Consider the following 19,008-nt stretch of genomic DNA (forward strand, 5'->3'; position numbering starts at 1 on the left):
GGGGAGAGAGAGAAAAGAATCAGCATTATTTCAATCATCTTAATTGCATACTATTATCTGCCCTGACATCATGACAGGCACGTGCTAATAAGCAGAGCTCCCTAATTGCATTTAGTTAATCAGCGCTTTGTACTTCACAAGGGCCACAATACACACCCTGCTCACCTTTGACTGCTGGAGGTGCAAGTGTTAGGGACCTTTCTTTGCTGAAACCCACAGCCTCATCCCTCTCATTATTCAGTTCCTAAGAGGCATCTCACCTCCAGTGAACAAAATGCACTCCTTTCCCTCTTGGTCGCTTTGAGACCAGCAGTGGGAGCTCAGAGGTCAAAGGCAGCTCTCCTTTGGGCCTCTCTATCTAGCCCTTTGAACTCTCCCCAGGCCACACCCCTCACTGGCCCTGCCCTGCACTCCCAGAGTCTTTGCCGGGCTGGAATTTGTCCTGATCATGCTCCTTGTGTGTAGGAACTAGCTTGCTCTACAGTAGTAATATTCACATTCAATGCTCTGCACACTTTGACCTCCTCATCAATGGCATGTGGCCCTTGGAAGGCTATTCAGGGAGAATGCGGTCCTTAGGCTGGAAAAGGCTCTCCACTCCTGTTCCATCCCTTGCCTCTTCCTTTCCTTCTGCTCTTCCCCATTCCCCTCCCCCCAAACTACTACTGTTTGAATTTAGATTGTCAGCTGCTTGCAGGTGGTGACCATGGAATGCATTACAGGAGACCATAGGAAACTGCTCAGTCAATTTGCCCACCTAGGCTAGTATTGCAGACTCCGGCAGGCAGCAGCTGTGACCCTTTTAACGACAGATCCCAGAGGGTGAACCCAGAGCTTGCGCATGCTGAGCATCTGCTCTGCCCCTGATCTGCAGTGTGCACAACTGTCCGCCATGTACACAGATCATGCTCTCGGAAAGTTAAGAGGCTGCTGGATCAGGCCAGTGGCCCATCTAGTCCAGCATCTTGTTCTCACAGTGGCTGACCAGAGGCCTCTGGGAAGCCTCCAAGCAGGACCTGAGCACAAGGGCCCTCTGCCCACTTGTGATCTCCTGCATAATGCCTCTGGCAGTGGAGGAAGAACATTGCCATTGTGGCTAGTGGCCAAAGTGACTAGTAGCCACTGGTAAGCCTTGTCCTCCTGTATGAACAGCCACTAGCAACAATGGATCATGTGATGATTGTGCTGGAAAAGGTAAAGGGACCCCTGACCATTAGGTCCCGTCGTGACCAACTCTGGGGTTGCAGCGCTCATCTCGCTTTATTGGCCGAGGGAGCCGGCATACAGCTTCCGGGTCATGTGGCCAGCATGACTAAGCCGCTTCTGGCGAACCAGAGCAGCGCACGGAAACGCCATTTCCCTTCCCGTCACAGCGGTACCTATTTATCTACTTGCACTTTAACGTGCTTTCAAACTGCTAGGTTGGCAGGAGCAGGGACCGAGCAACGGGAGCTCACCCCGTGGCGGGGATTCGAACCGCCGACCTTCTGATCGGCAAGTCCTAGGCTCTGTGGTTTAACCCACAGTGCCACCCACGTCCCAATTGTGCTGTAGGAGTTCCCAAAAGAAGTTGTGGGGTGGGGTGGGGTTGGAGAAGGGACACAGCAACTTCCCACTTTCCCCGTTTCTGACCTAAATGCCCCCTTCCTCCTGGCTATTCACTTCACATAAATTTGGAGGCTGGGCAGCAAAAAAAAGTGGGGGGCGGTGGAGAATGATGGCAAACAGGAGGAGCAAATGCTTGCAATCATTGGCAAAGGTTTCAGCTCAGTAGTTCCAAGGGGGAAATCCCTGTAATGTTTATGCTGTTCTGCTTCAATCCGGTGGGTGGTGTTAACTAACAAGTTCCTGCATTTCTTGAAAGGTAAAAACCACACATTGCAATAAAGCCTCCTGCTTTCGAGGATCAGGAAAAGAACACTAATCTCATGCCCAACTTTCCATCCTGCTTCTCTTGCGGCTGTTTTAAGATGCTGTTTCTCCCAATCATGTTTGTGCAACGGCTTGTGATTTTGCTGCCTTCTCTATCAGTGGCTCTGTGCCATGCCTGCTTGGCTCAGAAGAAAGCCCCTCCAAGTCCAATGGATTTAATCGCAGGTAAGCATGCACAAAATTGAAGCCTTCATCTTCCTTCCCGTCCCTGGTACATGCAAAGGAACAAGGCAGAAAGAGAGTGCCTCTGAGCAGGCGAGGCATTTTTACCCCCCATGGCCCACTTGGGAGATCATTTTGCAACTGTGTTTTTTTTAAATGTGAATTTAAAGGTGGCTTTTCTGCAGACACGTTAGTGAACATCCTTCTGGAAACTGGTAGGGAAAAAACATTTAAAAGTCCTAGTATGTGTAGTAGAGGCTCTTCTCGAAGATGCCTAGTCTTCTCATCAGCATCTTTTCAAGCAGATCAACTTCAACCAAGAAAAGGTCTTCCTGACTCCAGAAAAAGGCCAGCACAGCCTAGCATCTTTCCAAGAGTAACCAACCAGAGACCTCTACAAAGCAGCACACAAAGACAACAGCCCCTTTCTCCATGCAGGCCAATTGGCATAGTGGTAAGAGTGCAGGTCTAGGGCCTGGGAAACCAGGGTTCAAATCCTGCATTTGGCCATGAAGCTTGCTGCATGACCTTAGACCAGTCACTGCTTCTCAGCCAAATCCAACTCACAGGATTGTTGTAAGGATAAAACAGAAGAGGGGGGTGAAACATGTGCACCACCTTACAAACCTTGGAGGAGAGATGTGGGATATAACAAACGTAAGAAAAAATAGTTCAGCTAAACATATGAACATGGGAGTTCTCATGACCAATACTGTTTACATAAACAAAAGCATGCCCAGCTCGCTACATTTGCTATTACCCATATACAGTACATTAGCTGGAGTGAGAGAAGTACCCTGAAAGTCCAGCTAAGAGGCTTTATGAAGGTCCACACTGGGGTAATCTCAAGAGTTCACCTTGCTTCGCCTTCCAGTTCTGCTGTCTCAAGCCACTTTCCTTTCTCAGGAAACGCTCTTGGTGCATTTGCCCTTTGTGCATTTGAAGTTTCCTTTATGCTTTAATGTTAACCATCCATTGCACTCCTATGGATACCTCCCAATATGTACTGGGATGTTGCCATCCCAGATAAGAACAGTAAGAAGGAGAAAAGGCCAGCACATCCCCACTGACGCCTGCTTTGTCCCTGAAACCCAAGAGTGGGTCCCACAACCATTTCAGCAATTCTGTGTTTTGAAAGGAGCAAGGAGAGTGGGACTCGTGAGACCCACTGACTCCTCCATACCCATCGGGTTTTCTGGACTTGCCCTCCAGCAAACTGAAGACACGCACCCCCTGCTTGCACCCTACTTCATACTGAAAAGGTATCTCAACCTCCATACTCCACAAACCCCTTCTAGCCCATGATCGTAAGGACTGACCAAAATTGGACCATACCAAATGTCCATTTAATCTGTCCCCAACAGTGCCGATCACATGTTGGGAACGCCCACCGGGGCAAGACAGAGAGAGCCACCCCCAACTGCCAAACCCCAGGACCTGGTGGCAATCAGAGGCACCCTGGCTCTGGGAATCAGAGGCGTCCTGCCTCACCACAGCACTGGTACGGGGAGAAATCTCACTCTCCACATGGCCTATTCTTAACACACAACAAATGGAAGCAACTGCAAAACTGTGGCTCAACCCTGCATTAACAATGTACACTACTCCTTACCATAAGACCCAACAGGACCTAGGAACAGAGAATGGGAATTTACAGCGAGTCAGACCATTGCTCCACCTGGGTCTGTACTGCCTACACTGGCTGGCAGCGTCTCAGCTGAAACCCTAGAGAAAGTTTCTCCCTGCCCTACCTGGAGAGGTAACCAGGATTTGAATCTGGGATCCTTGGGCACGCAAAACAGATGATCACTGTACTGTACTGTACTGTACTGTACTGTACTGTACTGAGCTGTACAACCACTATCTTTTTTTGGTAAACGAGATTAAATAAATACACCAAAGACGGGTCAGGCAATAGCTACCAGACATTGTGAAGAGGCACTAGACCCCAGGAGCCCAGACGCTGGGGAAAGATGCCTTTCTGAGCTTTGCAGAGGCATCTCTCGCTCGTTAGGCAGCGCTGGAATCAGAGCACCAGGGTGCGATTTCGGTCTGGTCCGAAGCACAGCGCTCCTGATGCTCTTAAACAAAGAGGGTGCGGAGGAAGGCGAGAGTGATTTTATCATGTGCAGAAGCCTTTATCCGAGGCAGAAGCGCGAGCGCAGCTCCTTCCCTGCAAGAGCTGGTGCTTCGCCCAGAAGCGCCTCTCTCTCAGTCTCTCCGTTGTGCCTCTGAAGGAGGCGAGGGAGGCGGAGAGAACAGGCGGATCGCGGTCGTCGGTTTATTTACTGCGACTTGGCACATTTCCCTCCTTGGAAGAGGACTTGTTGACAGACCCATGTGCTTTCCAGAGAAGGGGAGGAAAGAAGGGGAGAACCACGCGCGCACCCAAACGCAGCCGGAGAAAAGCCGGGGAGGGGATCGCGCGGCAACAGCCCAGTCCGGAGCTTCGGGGTGCGATTGCCATTTCCACACACACACACACACACACACATAATACACACCCCGAGAAAAGGGCTCCCCCGCCCCGTCGAAGAAAAACAAAGTCTGAAAAGGGCGCACGCCCAAAAGTTGAAATTTCAGCTAGTCAGAGGAGGGGGCTCCCTACCCTTCCTGGAGAATCGGTGCCCCCCTCGTCCCCCCGAAGGGAACCCCGCGTCCTACCTGCTGCCAGGGCGGCGGCGACCAGGAGGCAGGCGAGCGAGCAAAGCGGCGGCAAGGGCCAGCCGCGGGGAGCCATTGGCTCCGGGAAGATTGGAGAGGTCCTCTTTCTTTTCCCTGCGGGCGGGTTCTCCCGAACCCTTCTCTCGACGACGAAGCCCCGTCCGGCGCGGCTGCCTCGCTTCTCTCCCGGGCGAAGCAGGCGTGGCGAGGAGCCCACGGAGCCGCACAAAGCAGCGGCCGTGCGCACGTGCGCCCGCCGCCGGGCACAAATACGAGCGCCCTCGGAGCCGGGCCGGGCCGGCGATGGGTGAGGGGATCCGTCCGTCCGTCCGTGGGGCAGGCCGAGCCTAACGCCTCAACCTTCGCCTCGAGGAGAAGCAGTAGCGGCGGCAGCGAGGACGGGAGGAGCCTGCGCGGCGGCGAGGGCCGCCTTGCGCCATCTTGCCGGACGGGCAGCCGGCCTGCCTGCCTGCCTCTTCGCCGGCGTGCGCTCTGGCGCGGCGGCTCTCCCGGCGCCCGGCTCGCCTCTCCTGCCTGCCAGGCGGCGCCCCAGCAGTAGCAGCAACAGCAGCGCCGCCGCCTTCGAGCCCCCCAACCCTCCTCCTCCTCCTCCCGCCCCGCCCCGCCCCTCCCCTGGGAGTCCCCAGCAAAGGGGGCAGAACAAAAGGCGAGCCAACGGCCGACCGGCCGGCGCGCTCCGGCTTCCCTCGCTCCTGCGACGGGACGGACCCCGCCGGCCAGCGCGCACGGCCAAATAAAGCGCCCCCAATGACTTCCTTTTTTTGGCCGAGGGAGGGGGTTTCCTTTAAATGCAGCTAGGAATCAAAGCAGGTCAGACGGGGTTTTTTTTTGGGGGGGTGAGGGTCTCTGCCCTCCCCAACGCAGCTTTGCAAAGGCTTGAAAAGCCTTTCTCTCCCCCCCCCTCCCGTTGCAAAGAAAAAGCTGCGGCCGATAATAGGTCTGCGTCCCCTCCCCTCAAAAAAGAGCCCACCCCTAAATAAATGCACAGATTCCACCCCCTACCCCGGCCCCGTGAAAACACGCGCAGAGATTTCGTGGCGCGCGGTGCAAATGTGAGGCAGTGAGGTTTTTGTTTGAGGTGGGGAGGGGAGAGAGATGATTAATTTTGGGTTGAAAAGTTAGTTGGGGCGGTCGAGGAGATTTTGCACCAGGGGGTGGCGGCGGCGATGAGTTGCGCTGTGTTGGAGATTCCCTTAAGGGGGGAAATTTCTCCTCCGGATCAGCAGCGCTGTTGAAAGTAGCAACTGCGGTGGGGTTGGTAACTGGACGGTGTCAAAAAATCCACACCGCTGAAGAGGTGTGGCCGGGCAGGGGGGTTGCAGAGACAGAGGGCTCGATAAAGGATGGAAACCCTCCTACAGTTTCCCAGGGACTCCCATACGCTCCTCCCACGGTCAGGGGCAGACGAGGACCTCTGCGCCCCGAAACTGAGCCCGGGCATCCCACAAGGCCTGGTACTAGAGACGGGCGAGAGTAGCGGTCAGCAGAGAGCAGGTGCTGAGCTAGGATTCAGGGGGTTGAGAGAGCGCGAGAGAAACAAAAGATGCTCGCTTGACATTTAGACATTGCGCAGCAGCCCGGTTTGAGAAAGAAGATGGTTGTCGCGGGGGTTTAAAGTAGGGGTACTTTTGCGTGTTGGTTGCCCCCCGCCCCCGTACATTGTTCAATACTGAACGGAACGAAGGCCGCTTCCCGTGTTTAAATCAGCTCCTCTTTTACATCCATGAGGTCTGGAGCCTTTTATCTTTAAGAAGGACCACAGCTCAGTAGCAGAGCGTCTCCTGTACCTTCAGAAAAGGCCCCACGTTCAATCTTCAAGTAAGGCTGGGAAAAAGCTCTAGGCTGAGCCCCTGGGGAAAGTAAAATCTTAGAGCCTAAAAAGTCAGGTTCTGTGGCAGCCTCCGGGGGGCGCTCTCGAGGACTAAAAGGTCCCAGTACCAGAAGTATTGTGTCCAGTTCTGGGCAGCATAATTTAAGAAGGATATTGACAAGGTGGAACGTGTGCAGAGGAGGGTGACCAAGATGATCAAGGCTCTGGAAACCAAGCCTTGTGAAGAACAGTTGAGGGAGTTGGGTATGCTTAGCCTGGAACAGAGAAGACTGTGAGGAGATATGATAGCCTTCTTCAAATATTTCAAGGGCTGCCTCATGGAAGAGGGAGCAAGCTTTTTCTCTCCTGCTCCGGAAGACAGGACCCAGAACCAATGAATTCTAATGACAATAAAGGATATTCCGACAAAGCTTCAGGAAGAATTTTCTGACAGTAAGAGCTGGAACAGACTGTTGGACGTTGGAACAGACTGTTTTGGAAGGTTGCGGATTCTCTTTCAATGAAGGTCTTTAAGCAGAGGTTGGATGGCCACCTGTCATGGATGCTTTAGTTGAGATTCCTGCATCGCAGGGGGTTGGACTAGATGACCCTCGGGGTCCCTTCCAACTCTACAATGCTATGATTCTGTGAGGACTCAGGGCTAGGAGTCATGTCAGATACATGTGCTCATGGGCCAATATTGTATGTCACTTTCAAAGGGAAAGCTGCTGTCGAAGCAAAGTCAACAAATATATAAAACTAAGTTTTAAATCGGGGTGGGGAGACAGATGCCGGAGTTCCTGTGCAAAAGACTACTTGTAACGCCCGCTAACAACATCCCTGCAGGGCAGGCCGCTCCCCTTATTCCTAATGAAGTCTGGGGTCGTCTGCCACTTAAATCGGCTGATGGCGATCCTTTGCCTGATGAGAGAGGCAGGCATGCTTCTTTCTTGTTTGTTGTTGTTCATTCGTTTAGTCGTGTCCGACTCTTCGTGACCCCATGGACCAGAGCACGCCAGGCACTCCTGTCTTCCACTGCCTCCCGCAGTTTGGTCAAACTCATGCTGGTAGCTTCAAGAACACTATCCAACAATCTCGTCCTCTGTCGTCCCCTTCTCCTTGTGCCCTTCATCTTTCCCAACATCAGGGTCTTTTCCAGGGAGTCTTCTCTTCTCATGAGGTGGTCAAAGTATTGGAGCCTCAGCTTCAGGATCTGTCCTTCCAGTGAGCACTCAGGGCTGATTTCCTTCAGAATGGAGAGGTTTGATCTTCTTGCAGTCCATGGGACTCTCAAGAGTCTCCTCCAGCACCAGAATTCAAAAGCACCCATTCTTCGGCGATCAGCCTTCTTTATGGTCCAGCTCTCACTTCCATACATCACTACTGGGAAAACCATAGCTTTAACTATATGGGCCTTTGCTGGCAAGGTGATGTCTTTGCTTTTTAAGATGCTGTCTAGGTTTGTCATTGCTTTATGCTTCTTTCTAGCCACCCCTAAGTTTCAGAAACCTCCAGCGTTCTTTTCATAGGATTGTATTGCTGGGAGGAACCCCAAGGGTCATCTAGTCCAACCCCCTGTGATACATAGTATCCCATCCCATTTGAAACCATGCCGGACCCTGCTTAGTTTCGCAAGCGTGCGAGCTGTTTTATTGCTGCGCTGTAAGAAAGATCTCCTTTCTCATCCGGAGCCAGAAGCGCCCGAGCTGCGGAGCCTGGGGAACGTACCCAAGCTGGGCTCCGGCTCCATATATGCTACCCTGTCCCGTCCCTCTGCCCCCCCCCCCTCTCTCCAGTTCCTCTGAATCACCTCTAGCCGGACTAGATTGTATTACCAAACAGTGAGCGGGAGCCCCTTGCGAGGGAAGAGCAGACCAGGCCGGCTCTCACTTCGCCGGAGCAGCTACTGAATTCCACAGCCGTCGCGAGCAGATTAGACCGGCGCTTGCAAAAACAATCCCAGCTGCATCGGGAGCAATCGCACTTTCGTGGATAATTAGGAGGAGGAAAGAGGGAGGGAGACGCGGGAGGAATGAGGCTTTCACTGTTCTGGGGAAAGACCTGTGTTTGGGGGTCTGCGTTTTTGGCATCGCGCAGAGACATATTGCAAACCTTTTGCTGCTGTTGTTCAATGTGAGGGCCACTTTCCTTGGTGGGGAACCTTGGGGGGGCACATGCCGGTGGGTGCCATCCTATCCTATCAAATCATCCCCGCTGATCCTCAGTGTAGTTGCAAATTCAGAGGTGCAAGATTGCTTCATGACAGTCACCGCCACTTCCCCTCTAAAAATATGCAGCCATCCACGATTATACAATGATCTTATAATTATACAATAATAATTACTAGGGATTCATTGCAAGAATCAGTGCAGATCTCCATGTGTTGCCTTTCAGCTAGCTCTGCTCTTTTCTGTGCGCGTACATGGGCAAATATTTGGAGTGCTCCCCTTTTGGGTGGGGAGTGACTTAAGTTGTTTTTCCATCAAGTTCCATTGCATGTAGCAGAAGTTGCACATCATTCTCTTGAAAAGGAAGTGCGTTGTGTTTTCAGTGTTCCTTCACTTTGGAACATCTGGATGCAATTCAAAGTGCTGGTTTTGACTGATAAAGTCTTGTGCAGCTCAGTACCCCAATGTCTCAAGGGCCACCTCTCCCCATACGAACCAGCCTGGACCCTGTGATTGTCATCTGTAGATGGGCCCCCTTCATGGAGGTCTGGAGGGTGGCAACACAAGAGCAGACCTTTTTGGTGATGGCCCCCCATTTGTGGAATGCTCTCCCCAAAGAGGCTCACCTGGCGCCATCATTATACATCTTTAGGTGCCAGGCAAAAACTTCTTTTTCATCAGTTCTTTGGTCTTTTTGTGTGGGTGGAATGTTTTCATCTAGCTTTTTAAAAATAGGATTGTCTTTTAGATATATATATATTTTAATGTCGTTTTTAATGACTAGGACACTGAAGATGGGGACTTTGCAAAGAACCTTGCTGCAGAAACATCAGCCTCTCCCCGCCACCCGCTTTCACCCAGAACACTGCACAACTGCCACTGATGCTTCTCCCAAGACTTCTAGTTTGGGAGCCCATCTGGGAAAGAAGAAATATTAAAAATAGATTGAGATGTGAGATTTCCAGGGGGGAGGTGGTGGTCAGGAGAAGGATGTAGCACCCCACCCCCCTGCTGTCTCTCTCCCCCCCGAATTTATACCTCCCTGACCATGTCTAACGCTGGCAGGAAATCGGACCTGGCCATTTCGAAGAGGAGTACATCCTGTGAACACCCCCTCACCACCCCAGTAACTCTCAGTAGAATGCCCCCCTTTCTCACTCTGCTTTTTGTAATTAAGTCCAACATCTGGTTTACTTTCTTCCCTAACTGTTGCTGCACACAGAGCAGATGTTTTCATCCTGATGGCCACACCAGCATGTAAATCTATTTCCTGAGTGGTTCCAGTTCATTTAAAACCTATCAACATGTATGTAAATAACCAATGGGCATGATGGAGTTCATTAATCTGTGATTGGCAGGTCCGGCGACAGGGTGGAGGGGCGGCTTCTAAAGCCAGACCTGATTTAATATCCCCAGATCTAATGAAACCCTAAAAATCTCTGGTTTTGCTTATTTCCCCTTCAACCAAATGTCAGGGAAAAGCAAAGAAGAAGGCAGAGAAAGTGAAACCAGGTTGAGTCTCCTCCTTGCCATGTTCTTTCTGGGAGGCAGAGGGTAGAACCCCCCAGGGGCCATGGTCCCTTGGTCAATGGCAGGGGCCTGAGGGCACTGTGGGTTTGTCTGAACCCTTTTTAAAGCCTCCAAGCAGGTACACTTTGTAAAAGTGAATTGGATGATGATGATGATGATTTATACCCCGCCCACCTGGCTGGGGAAACTCTGGGTGGCTCCCAACATCATAATAATCATAATAATAATCATAATAATAATCATAATAATAATCATAATAATAATAATAAAGCGATAAAACATCAAACATTAAAAACTTCCCTAAACAGGGCTGCATTCAGATGTCTTCTAAAAGTCAGATAGTTGTTTATTTCCTTGACATCTGATGGCGGGGCGTTCCACAGGGCGGGCGCCACTACCGAGAAGGCCCTTTGCCTGGTTCCCTGTAACCTCACTTCTCGCAGTGAGGGAACCACCAGAAGGCCCTCAGAGCTGGATCTCAGTGTCCAGTGCTAATCCTACCCACCCATTGAAATGAAAAGTAACCATGTTCAATGCACCTGTTCTGAGTGGGTTAAGCCTTGGATATGACTCATAGATACTTAGTTTACTTATATTTTTTTACAAAAGAATAAGAACAAACACCGCAAAGGAGCAAAAATCTACTGCTTTTATTCTTCCTTTTCTTTTTAATAAAAAAAAACAAGCATGAGGTAGTTGTTGTGTTAAAGAGGGGGGGGGGACACCATAGAGAAATAGCAGTAGAAATGCTACGCTAGAGACACACACTACTAGATTTTTTTTTTTCCTTTTTCATATAAAAATTAAATAATATAAAGATGCTCTGAGGAAATAAAAAATACATTGTCATACATTAAAAAGGAGAAAAAAGAGAAAGGCCAATACCTAAAATATTAGGTACAAGAACCTAGAGGGCCCCATCGCAGCAGGAATCCCTCACCGAGCCCACAGTGAAATTAACAAGAGCCCTAAATGGACCCCCGTTCCTTTCAGTGGGGCTGAGGCAGGAGGGCTTCCTGCCTGGAAAGCGGCCTGTGTTAACACAAGCATCCAGGCTAGTGAGGTGACCCAGTTGCTGGAGATGGTTCTCTATTTTCGGAACAAGTTGTTAGAAGCACTCGCAGAGTGTGTAATAAGTGGCGGCAACACCTGCCTGCAAGGAAAGGGCCAGCATCCACCAGAAACATGGGGGCAGGGGGAAGGCTGCTTTCCTGCTGATGATGAACACAGAAAACATAGGGAAAGGACGGGAGGGGGAGCTTTCTCAGCCCCAGGGCCACATTCACCCGTGGGTAACCTCCCGGGGGTCACATGCCAGTGCTGCATGGGGGGCCAGAGGCAGAAGCAATGGAGGTACAGTAGGCTAGATTTAGAGGTGTGCCAACTTAAAGAGGTTCCTACAGCCCCACCTGCCCCTCCGCATTCTCCATGAGACAAACAGGAGGCAGTATTGCAGTTCAGGGACACAGCCCAGCTGGACAAAAGCACCTAGGAGGGCTGAATTGCCAGCTCAAGAGGCCCATGGAGGTGTGTGCATCTTTGACCCCCCCCCCCAGGACTGAGGCTCTCCACCCCCGTGGAAAGGCTTTCATTGCAGGGGAAGCAAAATTGACCTGTGGCCGTGAGCATGTCAGGGTGAAGGCTAAAGTGAAACTGTTTTCCAGGCCAATAAAACCTTCATACCGCTTGATTCGGCTGAACATATAAACTGGCCCTAAATACAGTACTGCAACTCTCACATAAGGTGAGGGAGCAGGTTTGTTCCAGCAGCATCGCAAGGGGGACAGGGGTGACCCTCTCTACTCAATCAGAAAAGTCAGCATTGGTAGAGGACACAACCCAATAGGATGCCTGCCTGGGAGGTGGAGGGAAATTTCAAGAAATAGGTTGAGTGTTTCGGAACAGTTCCAAAGCCCCACTGTGCCCCCATGCCAACCCTTTCCTGCTGGTGGAGGTTGAGAACCAGGTTGGTTGGGGCTCCTTTTAAGCACCAGAAGAACACCAGATGAGCTGCAGCGCACTCGGAATACCTGCAGGCTGAATTCTACGTGCTGGTAGTAGAAATACATTACTGGATCCCTTGGACCAAAGGCAAGTGGGAAAGGAGCATCATATTGTTCCCTGGGCCCTTTTACTGGCCCTTTTCTCTGTGTTATTTTAACTGAGATCTGTTTGTGCATTTGTGTTATGCTAATGCAAATTCATTTCTGGCATTTCCAGTTACGGATGCCATTAGGCACGGGGATTCTCTTTCCTGTTTTTAAAAGCATTAATTCTGGATAGTTGATATTTAATATAATTAAAATATTCCTATGGGGTAAAAAAAACCAAAAACCCTCATCACATCGTCTTTAAGACTTGTAAAAAGCATCCCCCTCGAGGCTGAATTTGGAAAGTGCCCCTTTCCTCCTAATCTTGCATATGAATTACGGTAAGCTGAATTGGTGCCAGGGGTTGGCAAAGGTATCCTTGCCCCCCAGTTAACGGGCTCAGCAGCTACAGACCAATACAACCATCCTTGCACGGGGTGGTGGGTTGAGGCAACGGCTTAGCCAGATGAGAGGCAGTGTACCCCACCTGTTTAGGCCCTACATCAGCAAAGGGTGACCCTTCCATAGGGTCCTGTGTTGACACGAGAGATTCTGGGTCGGTTTCACAAGTCACACAACCTACTGCTCCTCTGCAAGGCCAGATGGCCAAAAGGCCTCAAAAAAGCTGGAGCCAGAGACCGGCTTACTCTGTGCCATACAGAGGTGCAAACCTGACACTGGTGCCAACGTCAGAAGGGAGCAGTGCTCATTCCATTGCGCCAAGGCTCCTCCTGGCTGCATGGCAACCACCAAAAGGTGGCACTACGGGGTTGTGTGGGCTGGAGGGGGGAAATCCTGGTGGGATGAAAACACCCTGAGGGCCTTGTGTGGCCCACCCTGGCCCTTTGTGACCCCAGAATACCAGTCCATGGCACCTTCTTAACCCTCAGCGGCCACATAAAGGTAAAGGGACCCGTGACCATTAGGTCCAGTCGCAGACGACTCTGGGGTTGCGGCGCTCATCTCGCTTTATTGGCCAAGGGAGCCGGCGTACAGCTTCCGGTTCATGTGGCCAGCATGACTAAGCCGCTTCTGGCGAACCAGAGCAGCGCACAGAAACACCGTTTACCTTCCCGCCAGAGTGGTACCTATTTATCTACTTGCACTTTGATGTGCTTTTGAACTGCTAGGTTGGCAGGAGCAGGGACCGAACAACAGGCGCTCACCTGGTCACGGGGATTCGAACCACCAACCTTCTGATCAGCAAGTCCTAGGCTCTGTGATTTAACCCACAGCGCCACCCGCGTCCCCAGCAGCTACATAAACGTTTCCAAAGTGGGTGCTGCAGGAGAACTGCTCACAAAATAAGACAGGCAGCAGCTTCTGGGGTCCTAACGCAAAGGCAAAATACTTGTGGGGTTGGGAGGAGGTCTCCATAGTAAAAACGTTTGGGAGACACTGCTGTACCTTCTTACAAGAACACAGGAAGCTGCCTTATACGAGTCCATCTAGCTTGGTATTGTCTACTCTGTCTGGCAGCAGTGGCTCTCTGGGGGTTTCCAGGCCCTCCTCCTCCTCCAAACCAGGAACTGTGAGGCTATTTAGTACCATCGAGGGCTAAGCCTTATTTAATAGGTATTACGTTACTTCTAAGCTCTGCTCTGGTCAAAGGTTTATAGTCAACGCCCTCTTCAAAGATGGTGGACGCAGGCCACACTCTCAAACACTGAGGGTGAATTGATTATACTAGAGAGGCTGCTACACAAGAGGGGCTGCGACTGGCCTGTGGGGAAAGCCTTGCGCAGGTTGGCTTGCGCATCTTCTCCCCCTTCTGGAAGGGAGTCAGAGTCCCCGCTCTCGGCCGAGTCCAGGCTTTGGCCAGGCCTGGGGAAGCCAGTGTCTGTCTCAAGAAATTCAGCGGCCATCTTGTGGGCCTGCCCATCTATCCTGAGCAATACACTGTGGGCCTCAGGGTCACTCTCGTTTTCTTGGTCCCGGGACGCTTTGGTGAGGCTCAGGCTGGGGGACGCCTGCCGTGACGAGTCCTTCGCATGGAGGTGTTCCCGTTCGCAGTCCTCAGAGAGCACAGGTTCCCCGTCCAGCACACAAAGCTGGGAGTCAAAATCTCGGTCAGAGGCTGAGAAGTCGGAGTGGACAATGACCTCTGCTTCCATCTGGTTGAGGCTGCTGGGGGCGTGTTCCTTGTTCGCGTCATTCTGTATTATGAAAGAGACAAGCGAAGAGTAGGAACAGCGGTGAAATACTGCAAGGTGTGTTTATTGAAAAGCAGGAGGTGTGTCTTGAACAAACATAGGATGAGGAATACCTGGCTTGACAGCAGAACATATGAAAAGCATCTGCAGGTCTTAGTGAGCACAAGCTTAACATGAGTCAACAGTGTGATGCAAGAGCAAAAAAGACGAATGCTATTCTAGGCTGCATCAACTGAAGTATAATGTCTCTGGGCCTTAAACTGAGGCTCATACAACAAAAAATAATATTTAGAATATACTGGACCCCATTATGTCTGTTTAAAAAAGCACTCTCTAAGGTATCTAACTGCTGAAGATGCAACAGGGATAATGCTTCTCTAACATATGTGTTTTTTCATTGTACTATATTGAAAGATTTTTGGCAGAAGATAACTGAAACTATCAACAGAACTGCACAGAACAACCTTGCATTTACAGAGCAAAATATCCTCTTGAATTATATACGCAGCACATGGAACCTTACAAAAGGACAATGTGGGTGGACTCTCTGTGCCCTTACCACAGCAAAAAGACTGATACTGATGACCTGGAAAAATAAAAATGTGGCTCCCTTCTACGATTACAGTGGTACCTCAGGTTAAGTATTTAATTCGTTCCATAGGTCTGTTCTTAACCTGAAACTGTTCTTAACCTGAAGCACCACTTTAGCTAATGGGGTCTCCTGCTGCCACTGCGCTGCCGGAGCCCGATTTCTGTTCTTATCCTGAAGCAAAGTTCTTAACCTGAAGCACTATTTCTGGGTTAGCGCAGTCTGTAACCTGAAGCATATGTAACCTGAAGCATATGTAACCTGAGGTACCACTGTAGATTGAAAACTTATACAAACATATGAACAACTTGCATATAAACACAGAGTTGCAATGGGCAAATTCAATGATATTTGCAATCCATTCTTACAAATACTGTAATAGGTTAAGATCTGGTGATGTACACACACACAAAAAGTAGAATGTCCAGATCAAGGGAAGTCACTAGAGTCTGAGTCAGCCAAATTATGCTGACCCCTGGCACCAACCTGGGGAAATTCCTATAGGTGCTCTGTTGACAGAATGCACTTTATCCTGGTAAACTAGTCAACCAGGCATTCGGAGAAGCCAGGAATTTAAATGTAACTTTTCAGTCCCCAGTGTTATGTGAGCCCTGCAAACAAAGCTTTTCCTTCTTGTTCCAAACAGCAAGAATCCCCCTGCTGGGAATACACACCGTAACAACCTCATAGACTAGCGCTTGCAGCAAGACCTTTTGCCCTCCGTTGGACGCCATCTTCAACGATCCGTTCAAAGCCATGGTGGGATCTTTGGGAGCTGCGTCTCCATAGCCAGTGATGCTGTTTGCCCAGCTGCTCAGCGATTTCTCCCAGGGAGGCTACAGAATTGTAAGGAAAGGAAGGGACATTATCTCTGGTGCCACACAGGAAGACATGCTAGCTTTCTAGGTGAGGGGATTAAAACTTTTTTTTATTTTTTTTGTACAGAGGAGTATTCAGTGATGTGAGCCCTCATCTGCAGTCTAGCACTTTAGTGAGAATGAGGGCAAAAAGGGCCTCAACGAAGTGTATATGAACTCTTGCAAAGCGTTCTACTCTTTAATGAGTTTCTTACCGCTTAGTGATTTGTAACAAAATAAAAATATTAAAGAGAGCTGGGTTAATTGCTTAAAAAAAAAAGCAACAGAAACAGGATTTTGCAGTCTTCTGAAGTTAGGCAAATTTTTAAGCTTTACATCATTTCTTCCCCTGCTAGGTTCTGAATTTCTCTTGCTTTGGCTCACATGTTTCAAGTCTGCCTTTGCAGACTTAAGGGAACTAACTTGCTTGTTTGTTTGTGGGAGCGGGCAGGATGGAAGAATGAGTTTCTTGTCTTTCTGCCCCTAGGTGCTCAGCTTTGGACTAGTATCGATCGAGTAAATTCATTCACAAGGAAGGTTGTGAATGGCCATGGGTTTTCTTCTCTTGTCAAAATCGCCAAAAGGAAAACAACATCAGCTAGGGATGGGCCTCTGTCTTTGCAAAGAGGTTCCATTGTGTGGAGACACAGCCAAAACCTGACTAGAGGAGGAGGAAGAGGAAGGCAGCAAGATGGGAAATGAAAAAGTGAATTGGCCTTGCGAATTGGGCTGTTAACATGGCAGGAGAGAGAGAGAGAGAACGAACCACCGGCATGTGAGAGAAAGAATCAGGCAGCATGATGCTAAGACATTTTAAAATGGGAGGCTGACAGGCCTGTGGTTTATCTTGCATTGGATGATCTCCTTCAAGAGGTTTCAGCTGCATGGCCAAATCCTGCTCACTCCCCCCCCCCCAGCCCCTGATGCCAGACTCAAAAACTTTTGCTTCATAAACCAGGCCAAAACCTGCTCCTCTGCGGCGTTCTCCAATCCCGTGGGCCACAAGTGTTACCCTGTTTGCAAGTCTAATTAAATTATACAGCTAGAAGAGAACTTGTCCAGGCTCCATTATCCTCTCCTCCTCCTCCTCCTCTCTGGGTTGCCATAAAAACTACCATGTGCAACACTTGGGGCCTTTGCCTGCCCTTTCAGTGCTTGAGCTGGTTAGCTCTCAAGTTGGCCTTTTCCAGATCCCAGAGTGGGACGGTTTCTCTGGGTGCTGGAGGCCCCCAGCTGGGGCAAAAGGACTTGCTCTCAGGTGTTTTGAAAGGTACAGAGGCTGCTGTTCCCACCCACCCACTCCCCAACCTTCCCGCTAGCTGGAAATTGAAAATGGCATACCACAGCCCTCCCACTCTTGCAAGGTGGACCCAGGGAGGCCTCCATATCCACTGGCAATGCCAGGGTGTTGTCTTGCCTTCCCCTCCCACCCCAAAGCATGCCAGGTCCTGCTCTCAGTACCCCCAGCCCTATTTCATATCTTAGAGGAGGACCATAGGAATCTGTCTTATCCAAAGTCAGACCATTGGTCTATCGAACTCAAAACTGTCTACACTGACTGGCGGCAGCTTCTCTTCAGGGATTCTGGGAAGGAGATTCCCCCAGCCATTGGGGACTGAACCCGGGGCTTCCGCATGCAAAGCAGATGCTCTAAAGCTGACCTATGATCCTTAGTCTGAAGCTGCCTTATAGCAAGTTAGAGCCTTGGCCCATCTATCTAAGGTCCGGGGCCTTCTCAGTGATGGCTCCGACCTGGTGGAATGCTCTGTCCCATGAGACCAGGGCCCTGCAGAATTTAACCTCCTTCTGCAGGGCCTGTAAGACAGAACTATTCCGCCTGGCTTTCAATTTGAACCTGGCCTGATCTTTTGTTCCCCTTCCTTCCCCCCCTCCCCCTTTTGTCAAGATTGCCCGCTCTGGGATCCCACAGCTGGCTCTCCCCTGGTCTCCTCGCTGGCCCAAGTGGGACTAATTTAGCCAGCTAGCCCTGGTGATCATCTAATGTTTATTGGATGGATTTCCCCCCTAAATTGATTTTTGATTTTATTGTTATTTACACTTTATACCATATTTTATGCTGTTGTGGTTTTTTTAGCATCATTTAAGTGTTTTAGATTTTGTTGTTAGCTGCCCTGAGCCCGGTTTCCTGAACAAGGAAGGGCGGGGTATAAATAAAAAATATTATTATTATTATTATTATTATTATTATTATTATTATTATTATTATTATTATTATCTCAGAGCTGTCTACACTGACTGGCAGCAGCTCTCAGACAGGGATGCTCTCCCAGTCCTGCCTGAAGATGCTGTACATTGAATTCAGGACCTATGTTCTAGCCACTGAGCTACAGACCTTCAGATTCTAACACTGGATTATAAAGAGAAATGCAATCATGTTTTTCCTCTGGGGGGAAAAAGATAAGATGAAACAGGAGGAAGGATTAGAGTAGAGGGACCTTCCCTGACATCTGTTTAGCATGCTGCTGTTCTGGCACGGAAACAGTGGAGCGGGTGAGAAATCAGAGTGTGATGCTTCCTAACACGAGGCTGACCTTGGCTCAAGTCAAGCTGACCTCGTTTCCACGTCAAAAGGTGGAGGGGAGCACACCAGATGTTGTGTGTTTCTCTTGTGCCGTGACCTTTCCATGGCATGCCGTTGTCAATAATCCAGATGGGAAGGGACAAGGAAGGGTGAGCTGGGCACGTTAAAGAGCCTCCTTGTGCCAATCATATTGCCAGGGCAGCTGGGCCAATCCCTTGGGCAAGGACACCTTCCAAGCCAAGACTAAATCAGTGCAGCTAAGACTCTTAAGACGAGCCGCTCAGGGTCCTTCTCACTCTTCAGCTCACAGTATGTCTAACTCTGCACAACGCCCACCAAAAATACACCACCAAAAAGTAAGACCAAAGGGGACACAAGTAAACATATCCAGATTTATAGGCATGGAGGCAAATTTAGAAACGATTGCTAAACATTCAATAAAATACTTCTCACCTTGGAGGGGAGGCCCGGGTGGCTGGGCTTCCCCAGC

At 50.1% G+C, this 19,008-nt stretch overlaps 2 protein-coding genes across 3 annotated transcripts in view; both read right to left on the minus strand.

Annotated features, from left to right (window-relative positions):
* IGDCC3 (immunoglobulin superfamily DCC subclass member 3) overlaps nucleotides 1-5,308 on the minus strand; it is a 112,637-nt gene extending 107,329 nt beyond the window's left edge. Inside the window, exon 1 of the mRNA XM_081171117.1 lies at nucleotides 4,759-5,308. Coding sequence (XP_081027243.1) covers nucleotides 4,759-4,834 — 76 coding nt within the window. The 5' untranslated portion in view covers nucleotides 4,835-5,308. The remainder of the gene's footprint in view (nucleotides 1-4,758) is intronic.
* A 5,610-nt stretch (nucleotides 5,309-10,918) lies between these two features.
* Nucleotides 10,919-19,008, minus strand: part of IGDCC4 (immunoglobulin superfamily DCC subclass member 4) — an 81,004-nt gene continuing 72,914 nt past the window's right edge. For both annotated transcript variants that reach the window (XM_081171040.1, XM_081171039.1), the window contains exons 19-20: nucleotides 15,794-15,955; nucleotides 10,919-14,533 (exon numbers count right to left, since the gene is read on the minus strand). In XM_081171040.1, the coding sequence (XP_081027166.1) occupies nucleotides 14,009-14,533; nucleotides 15,794-15,955 (687 nt within the window). In that variant the 3' untranslated portion in view covers nucleotides 10,919-14,008. The remainder of the gene's footprint in view (nucleotides 14,534-15,793; nucleotides 15,956-19,008) is intronic.

The sequence above is a fragment of the Podarcis bocagei genome, assembly GCF_964188305.1.
Source record: "Podarcis bocagei genome assembly, chromosome: 14".
Lineage (NCBI taxonomy): Eukaryota > Metazoa > Chordata > Lepidosauria > Squamata > Lacertidae > Podarcis > Podarcis bocagei.